The following is a 9,152-nucleotide window of genomic DNA, read 5'->3' on the forward strand; positions in this document are numbered from 1 at the left end:
ATGGACACACACACACACACACACACACACACACACACACACACACACACACACACACACACACACACACACACACACACACACACACACACACACACACACACTTGGAATTTCCCTGCATTCTAAAAAAAAAAAAAATAGTCTACCAGGTTGATATTTTTTCTGTGTCGTCTGAGAACCACATTGGAGGTTGCTAGGCTGCCCTCCCCACACCCCCGGGTCCACTGTCCCCCCCTTTCCTCCCCCGGATCCAGTCCCCCCTCCCCCACCCTGGTTTCCCCCTCCCCCTTAGACTCTTCCCTTTACTCTCCCTTCTCTCCCCCCTCTCCTAATACTCTTCTCTCCTTGTAGTAAACGGGAAGGCTGGAAGAGGAAGGAGAAAGGAGAGGGTTGGGGTAGAGGGGGATGCAGGAGGAAGAGGGGGAGGGGAGAGGAGGGGGTTTGAGTAGAGGGGGGGATACGGGAGAAAGGGGATAAGAAAGTGAAGGAGGAGGAGGAAGGGTAGGGAAGGAAGGACGGGGGAGTAGGGAAGGAAATAGAAGAGAGGGAGGGAAAGAAAGGTTTTGGAGATGGTGAGGATTTGGGGTTGGAATTGGGAGGAGGAAGATATAATTGGAGGAAAGGGGATGAGTTATTACATTTAAATTGTATTTTATTTATTTACTTATTTCTTGTGGGGAAGGTAGGAGAGAGAGAGAGAGAGAGAGAGAGAGAGAGAGAGAGAGAGAGAGAAATAACAGGAGAGAAGGGTGGTGGAGGAGGAGTAGGAGCATGAAAGGTAAGGGTGGAGAGAGGGAGGAAAAAGGAAGGTAGGGAAGGAGGAGGGAAGAAAGAGAAATTAAGGTAGCGTGAAAGAGGAGGGAATGAAAATGGACGAATAGGAGAGAAATTTGAAAAGGATTATATTCGTGGAGAATGGGTTGGAGAGGAGGTGGTGGAAGACAGGATAAGACGGGGAGACGGGAGGATGGGAGAGAAAGGAGAAAAGGGGAGGTGGGACGAGGGGAAGAGAAGAAATAGGCAAGGGGGAGGAAGGAGGAATGGGAAGGAAGAAAAAAAGAAAATGAGGAGAGGGTGTGAATGGTTGGGTTGTGATGAATGAATTATGTGTGTGTGTAGGGGGAGTGGGGGAGAAGATGTGGTGATGGTCAGTAGTTGTTTGTTTTATATTTATTACCTATCCTTGTTTAGTTCTGCTTTATTCTTGTTGTACGGCGACAGTGACCTCTTACGCTGCCACAGTCTTTTCAGTGTGATCAGTCTGTCTGTCTGTCTTCCTGTCTATCCATCTATGTCTATCTATCTCTATATCTGTCTGTCTATTTATCTGTCTATCTATCTATATTATATTACTTATCCTTGTTTAATTGTTCCGCTTTTATTCCTGTTGTACGGCGACAAAGAAGTGTTACGCTGCCACAGTCTTTTCAGTGTGATAATCAACCAACCTCCTTCTTTCCCAATGTTTCTCCTTCCCTCCCCTTTCCCAACTCTTTCAACCCCGCTCTCTTCCCGTCCCCAATACTTTGTCCCCTCCCCCTCTTCATTCCCTGCCTTCCTTCCCTCCTCCTCTTCTTCCCTTACCTTCCTCCCCTCCTCTCCTTCCCTTCGAGTGCCCTCCTCCCTCCCCTCTCCTTCCCCAACATATCTCCTTTCCTCATCGCTTCCCTTACCTTACCTTTCTTGTTTCTCCCCTACCCGTACCTTTCTTCCCCTTCCTTTTCCCCAGTCCCTACGTTTCTCCCCATGCCCCTCGTATTCCCTGCCTCCCTCCCTCCCACTAACCCACCCCTAAATCTTTCTGCTGCGTCGTGCTCGCAAGGTCAGTGAGAACCCTCGTGCTTCGTTGTGCTCTGCTTGCCTTTTTTTTTTTTTTTTTTTTTTTTTCCCCTTATATAACGAGGTGGTGTTTGGTTTGTGTTTATGTTTGATATCATCATAAGGGCCTTTTCAGTCCTTGTTAGTTTGTGTGTGTGGGGGGGGGGGGCTAGTTGATATCAATTAATAATGGATTTGTCGTGTATTTGATTATTATTGACTAGCATCAAGATTTAAGATTTTATCAAGATTACATGTTTTGACACAGCTTACCAGTTGCATCAGCAAGCTCTTGACATAGTTCAGTAAGATATTATTTAGGCTTATTTAGGCACACTTTAACAAGTGCCTAGTAAGTTTTGTTTGCGGGTTAGCAAGAGTTCATTAAGTTTGAACACAGTTTAGCAGTTTATTAGGTATTATTATTAGGTTTTGACAGCTTGACAAGATCACATTAATTTGGACCGTTTGGCAAGATCTCATGAGGTTTTTTTCACGGTCTTTGGTTGAGATTTTGACATCGGTTTTGTTTGAGGTTTGGACATGGTTCTGGTTGAGGTTTTTACACTTGGTTGAGGTTTTGACAAGGTTTTGGTTGAGGTTTTGACACGGTTCTGTTTGAGGTTTTGACACGGTTTTGGTTGGGCTTTGGACTCGGAATAGCCCATTGGGTTTTGATATTTAACCCCGTCTGCCCGAGGTCTTAATGTTTTCTTGCTACCATCAGACGATCTGACACCCCGAGAGAGAGAGAGAGAGAGAGAGAATCTTCAGTGATGGAGTGGATAATCAAGGCTATCTAACTCCCCTCCCATTTAGTTCGAAGTCTCCTAAGATCTTAAAAAAAAAAAAAAAAAAGTGAGGGTAACAAGAATGCACTGGAAATAATCCTCTTAGTGAAGGGGTTGAGGTACATTGCATTTTTTTCCCCTAACAGGAGGGCTTTGGTATACCTTTAACTTTCACTAGCAGGCGTCCCCCGTAAGCAGATAGGAAATAGATAGGAGAAGAATAAACTTAGAATTGGCTGGTTGAATGTATTTGAAGTGCAGATTACGGTGTTGCAAGGAACCGTTCCGTAGTGACCTGAATAACAGACTGCGGCAGGCATAAGGAGGTGGGGTGGGGAGGGGAAGGGCTGGGGGAGGGGCAGGGTGGTGGGAAGGGAAGAGAAGGGGGACTGTGGGATGGGGGAGAAGGTGTTGGGAAGGGAATGGTAAGAGGAAGATGTGGGGTGGGAGTGTGGGAAAAGGCTAAGGGGGAAGAGTGGTGGGGTGGGGGAGGGGGAATCAGGAAGGATAGGGGATGTGGGGGAGGGAAGGACGTGTGAAAGATGGAGAGGGGGAAGGGGAGTGAGGAGGGGGCTGTGAGGTTGGGAGGGGGTAAGGGGAGCATCGTGGAGGAGGTGGGGGTTGGGGGCATGAAGGATAGGGGAATGAATTAGGGAACTTGGAAAAGTGGAGGGGGTGTAGAGAAGGGGAATGGTTAGGTGAATGTGAGGGAAGGGGGAAAGGCTTTGGGGGTGGAGATTTAGAAGAATGTTTGAATTACTGGAAAAAGAGGGGGAAGGACTTGGAGGGGAATATTGGAGGAAGGGGATGTAAGGGGAAGAGGGGGGGAGGTGTGGAAGAGGAAAGGGGATTACTGGGAGGAGTGGGAAAACACACACACACACACACACACACACACACACACACACACACACACACACACAGTAAGGAGGAAAGACTGCACGAGTATGGGGAGCAAGAGAGGGCGTTGGATGGGGAGGTGGGAGGGAGGATGGGTCGAGAGAGTAGAAGTGAGAGAAGGGAATAAAGTGTCCTTCCTTCAGAAAACATCTTATTTACAAGGATGCTCGAGGTGTGAGGAAGCTAGTGGGGATGAGTAAGGAAGGGATAGGGTGGGTTGGAGAGGGAATGGAGTACCGTAGTTTTTCTGAGAGAGAGAGAGAGAGAGAGAGAGAGAGAGAGAGAGAGAGAGAGAGAGAGAGAGCGCTCAAGTAATAAGGTAGGAGGGGGGAGGGAGTGTAGTAGTATGGGAATCCCTTGTAACGGACATAGCCTGGTGGCGCCGTTGTGTCGCTCTCACCGCTCCGACACGCGGGCACTTTCGGTACTCGCGTAACTTTCTTCTGACCCCGCCCTGCCTCTGTCTGCTGTGTTCCTGCTGCTCTGATAGTGGTTAGAAGTTGAGAGGTAGAGGAGTACCGGCAAAAGGTTGTACCGGTACCAGTAGTGATTGCAGTGACAATTGCAACATAGAAATAGGAGTAGTATAGTAGTAGTAGAAGTAGGAGGAGGAGGCAACCGTAAACAAAATGTAGCAGCAGTAGTTGTAATGGAAATAACGTATTTGCAGTTCCTTTCAGCCAGTCTTCGCTAGTGTGTTAGCCTAACTGCCCCTTGTCCTAGTTAAATTTGGCACTTGAGTGACTCCCATGAAGTGTACAGTATTTGAAGCTCAAATAAAAGGGGGGGGGGGTATGTTCTGATTGTTTTGGGCTTACGAGATGCTGTCAAGATTGCGAAGGCTTGAATATGAATGATTTTGTGACCTGGGTGATTTGTGAATGTGTGGATTTAATTGAGTTGATCATGCCTTTTTACTCACCTTTGACTTGTTACTCTCACCTTTGACTTGTTCTCAAAATGGAGTCATATCGTCCTTTGCTGACTCTCCACCGACCTGTCCACTAAGTTTGGTCCAAATCGAATAAAAACTTGACCTTGACCTTGGCCTTTGACGTACTTCGCTCAAACTTAGATAATTTGCTATTTGGCGGACTCTCATCCCTTCCAGGTTTGGTCCAAATCCGATCACACACACACACACACACACACACACACACACACACACACACACACACACACACACACACACACACACACACACACACACGAGAGAGAGAGAGAGGGGGGGGGACCTCCATGAGAGAGAAGGGGGGGAAGGGGGGAGTGTGAGAGAGAGAGAGGACCACCATGAGAGAGAGATAGTAGCCAGGAGGAATATACAAATCATACTGCAGGGGTAAATACATTCCTGCTTCATCAATGAAAATTTTATTTCATATTTCACACATTTGCCCATATGAGTACAGACTACAGTGCTGAAAAAATATACACAATACTGTCATGTATGTAATATCACACAGCATTAAGGTATTATTATTTAGGTAACCCTTTTCCTGTCAGTTTTACTCCTAAGAATTATCATTATTATTGCTACATTATTTTGGTTATTGTCTTTTCAATATTATTCAGCTGAAGGACACTCTTAGTGGTCAGAGGATTACAGTCATTGTGAACCCTAAGATTCTGGGGTCACGCTGAGGTAAAAATTCAGACTACTGCCAGGTAATTTTACTCAGCTGAGCACAACACTAAGCATTCCAAAAGATAATAACTGTTAAGCTATTTATCATTGGTCAGTAGCCCATAATGGAAAGACATAAGGCTTATAACAACAGGTCAGCTGTTTATCATTGGTGACTAGCCTGTAGTGGAAAGACATGTTGACTCCCAAACCTGTATTTCTAATGTGTGTCTGTGTGCACTCCGTGTACAAAAATTTCCAAACATATATATTATGATACTTAAGGGATACAGTGATATATAGGTATCAGACCTAAATTAGCAACTACAGTATAATACTACAAGTTATACTGCATATATAGTATATGCACAGTAATATAATAATCAAAGAAATTCAATTCAGTTTTTTAGCTAGCCCTATATAAGAGTGATTATATGGATGTTAGAGGAAGGATAGAAATATCTGGATGTTAGGGGAAAGATAGTGATGTTTATATGGATGTTATGGGAAAGATAGCTATATATCTGGATGTTAGGGGAAGGATTGCAATAACTCTGGATGTTAGGGGAAGGATAGAGTGTTTATATGGATGTTAGGGGAAAGAAAGCTATATACAGTATCTGGATGTTAGGGGGAGGATGGCAATATACCTGGATGTTAGGGGTAGGATAGTAGTGATTATATGGGGAAGGATAGTGTTTGTTTGGATGTTAACATCTGCTCCGATGATATACTTTGCCGTGTAGCTCCTGTCAGATGATTGTATTCGGCTTTCAAGAGAGGTTGCTAAGTTAAGAGGTTAGATGTAGCCTTTAATAAACCCTTTACAACAGGTGCTACAAGTCCATCCTAAGTTGAATAAAATAATCTGTTGGTAAGAAGAGCAGAATAGAAAAAGATACTTCATTGGATTAAAGGCAGTGTGTATCTGCGTTGTCGTTATCCTCGAAGCTGAGCATACGACACATGTTCATCCCTTATCACCCACACGGTGTCCACCACCTTTCCATTCTGAGGAGCATACAAGAGACATGTTAGAATTTTAAGTTACTGGAGAGGACAAGAACCATATCGGATTTTTGTTAGCTGTGTTGCTGGAGAGGGTTGGTCCATTTCTAGGGACACACAAGAACATGTTAGATATTTGTTATGTTACTGGAGGGGGATGGGGCATAAAAGAAAATTGTAAGATATATATTTTTTTATGTATTACTGGAGAGAGGTGTTCCATTCTGAGAGCAGTCAAGAAACGTGATAGATTTTTTATTACATTGTTAGTCATGGTTCATCCATTTTGACAGGCACATACAAAACATCAGATTTTCTCATGTAACTGGAGAATGCTGATTACCTATTCTTGAACATTATTCTAGACCAAGGTAGTCTAGCCTAAAGCCTTTGCACCTCAGAGGTGGTAATATGTAATTGGCATACTGGTAGAACACTCTCTCCTTCACACTTAGCCTTCTCATTATCTGGACAACTCAGTATTCTCCTCTAGCTAATTCAAATGATTTTATTTAATGGAGAATGAGTCTATGAACAATGCATGTTATAAAAATGGCATCTTTAATCATCTCATGGCTAGGACAACTCAATTGCATTACTGTACTGTGTTTATTTGAGCTAATTCCAGATGATTTTAACTGAAAATGTGGATAGGTGGGGGTGCCCATCATCCACTCAGTGTAGTGCTGCCTTATGGTCTATGCACTGACAAGCCAATGGTTTCTTGTAACCCAGGAAACCATTTATTATGCTGGATGGTAACCATATAACCAAATTGTGGCACTTGGTGGTTTATGGGTAATTAAGGTGCTCCAGTCAGGTTGAGCCTGTACAGGTTCATATCCAAGGGGTGGTTGGCGTTTATTGATCATGTAATGCCACACAGGGATGAGTGAGGCTGGTCATTTTCATCTTAAATGTCCAGACCAACTTGCCTAGTCCCAGGCTCCTTCGCTCCTCGTGGGGCAACACAGGATTAGATGATGAATGATTGGATGATGAAGAGTGTAGGAGGCTGTGAACATTAGTAGAAAAATCAGAAATCTATTTATCAATAGCCAAATCCCTTAATCCCGGAGTGGGTGGCCACAGACAAATTTGCCTCCATGTCACCCAGTTATCCACTGTCAGACTGCCCATTCTTCAACTCACCCTCCCATCTCTCCATCTCATCCTAGGTCTCCCCATCCCCCTCCCTTCCCTCCCCTCACCCACATACAGTACACTCTCATAGTAACTTTTTTCATTTTCCATCCTCTCCACATGGCCAAACTGACTCAGAGTATTGTGTTTTATATGAGCTGATGCCAGATGTTGTTATTAGATGAGAATGAGTGTAGGAGCCTAAGAGCATTGGAAGAAGAAAGGGGTATTAGAAAGGTAGTGTGAAATATGGACTTGCTGTACCCACCTTATCATCTGATACCTGCTCCCAGTACAAATGTGTGTTATTGTAGACAGTCATCCTGGTGTAGCCATAGTCAGTAGAGTGTGCGGCAGACCATTCGGGTGGGTTGGGCAAGAAGGAGTCGTGCCTTTCTTTGCATCCGGCTGATCCTGTGATGACGTGTACGGGCCCCCTGATGAGGCGAGAAGTGGTACACGGTAAAGAAAGGAAACGGAAAATATTAAACTGCCAATCTCAGTTTGTCACTCATATTTTACCCCCTTCAGAGCACAAAGGCTTGAGTCTAGGCTACTGTAGTCAAGAACTTTTAAGGAGACTAACTTATGCCCGTGGTACTGGTAGTGTTTACATGATAGAAAAACCTCTGGCTACCTCTGCAACCCAACTCTGCAGTGCACAGGCCATAGGGTATTGGACCTGAGAGCTTCCACCACCATGTTTGTTAAGAGAAAAATAGTTATTTTCGTATCATGGCTGCTTGTATGATAGACCACACAATAATATCAAGGCTGTAAGTGTGAAAGTTGGTTAATACAGTACTTTTATTATGGTTGTATGTCTTATTCAGCACAAGGGATTAACTAATAAAGCCAGCAGCACACAAATTTAAAAAAAAAAAAAAATTAACAGCCCCACTCCTCTGAATCTCACTGTACTGTAGTTGATCACATTCATTCATCTCCCTTCTTTATGTCATACCTTGGGATGGTGTAGGGTTAAGTTCATTGTATGTGGTTCACAGATTCCATAAAAAATCTACAATAAACAGTTGTACTTTGCAGAAATTTACTTGTGCTTGTCATAGAATCACATCCACACTTGACTTATCTCCCTCGTGCCTCACCTTGGGTTGGTATAGGGTTCAGTAATAGAGCCGTTAAGCACTGTGTAGTTGTACATGGGCCACAGCCTCTCGTAGGAATGCTCATGTGCCCAGATAGCCAGGTCCACACCATAGGTATCCAGCAGCTCCTCCAAGGCATACCTGCAGTGTTGGTCAGATTGGTAGATTGTTCTCTTAACCTCTCTGATCTGGTGATTTTTTTTTTTTTTTTCAGAAATATTAGGTTTCCATTGTTGGTGAAACGCCCCATGGATCTACCACAAAGAATAGTCTTCACTTTTGTTAAGCACATTGAAATGCCTTGAAAATACCCACATAAGTGTCACTGCATTGACTCAGTAAGATATCCCAAGTATATTATAGAACAGTCTGCATTATTGCCTTAGTGGTGACATGTGAGGGTGTATGGTGCCACATGTTTTGAGCATATAGCTTGGACAGCTGGAATGGGCTTACAAGCAAATGGCCATATCCAACTGTATCAACATATATATTTTTTATCATAGGAGTAAAGAAAAGTATACTAACGTGTGAACGACTGGAAGCCCAACCCTGGTGCGACAGTTGACCTTGGTACAATCGTCCTTGTCACTATTAGAACAGTACATGGGTCGGTGACCGAATAAGAAGATCCATGGGCGCACAGCTCTCACCTCGGGCTTTGTTGCTTCCTAAAATGTATACATTGTATCTCTTAGTAGTCATATCTTTGAATTTTATTGGACAGAAATGCAGAAATCATGAGAGCAGCTGTGTTTT

The 9,152-nt window shown here is 44.0% G+C and overlaps 1 protein-coding gene across 2 annotated transcripts in view; it reads right to left on the reverse strand.

Moving 5' to 3' along the window:
- Nucleotides 1–4,908: 4,908 nt before the first annotated feature.
- Nucleotides 4,909–9,152, reverse strand: part of LOC145411592 (acid phosphatase type 7) — a 44,430-nt gene continuing 40,186 nt past the window's right edge. For both annotated transcript variants that reach the window (XM_080281603.1, XM_080281601.1), the window contains 4 exons: nucleotides 8,922–9,064; nucleotides 8,394–8,534; nucleotides 7,553–7,721; nucleotides 4,909–6,144 (listed from right to left, as the gene is read on the reverse strand). In XM_080281603.1, the coding sequence (XP_080137729.1) occupies nucleotides 6,073–6,144; nucleotides 7,553–7,721; nucleotides 8,394–8,534; nucleotides 8,922–9,064 (525 nt within the window). In that variant the 3' untranslated portion in view covers nucleotides 4,909–6,072. The remainder of the gene's footprint in view (nucleotides 6,145–7,552; nucleotides 7,722–8,393; nucleotides 8,535–8,921; nucleotides 9,065–9,152) is intronic.

The sequence above is a fragment of the Coenobita brevimanus genome, chromosome 90 (genome assembly GCF_032717465.1).
Source record: "Coenobita brevimanus isolate Jiangsu-jjx chromosome 90, ASM3271746v2, whole genome shotgun sequence".
NCBI classification, from domain to species: Eukaryota; Metazoa; Arthropoda; class Malacostraca; order Decapoda; family Coenobitidae; genus Coenobita; species Coenobita brevimanus.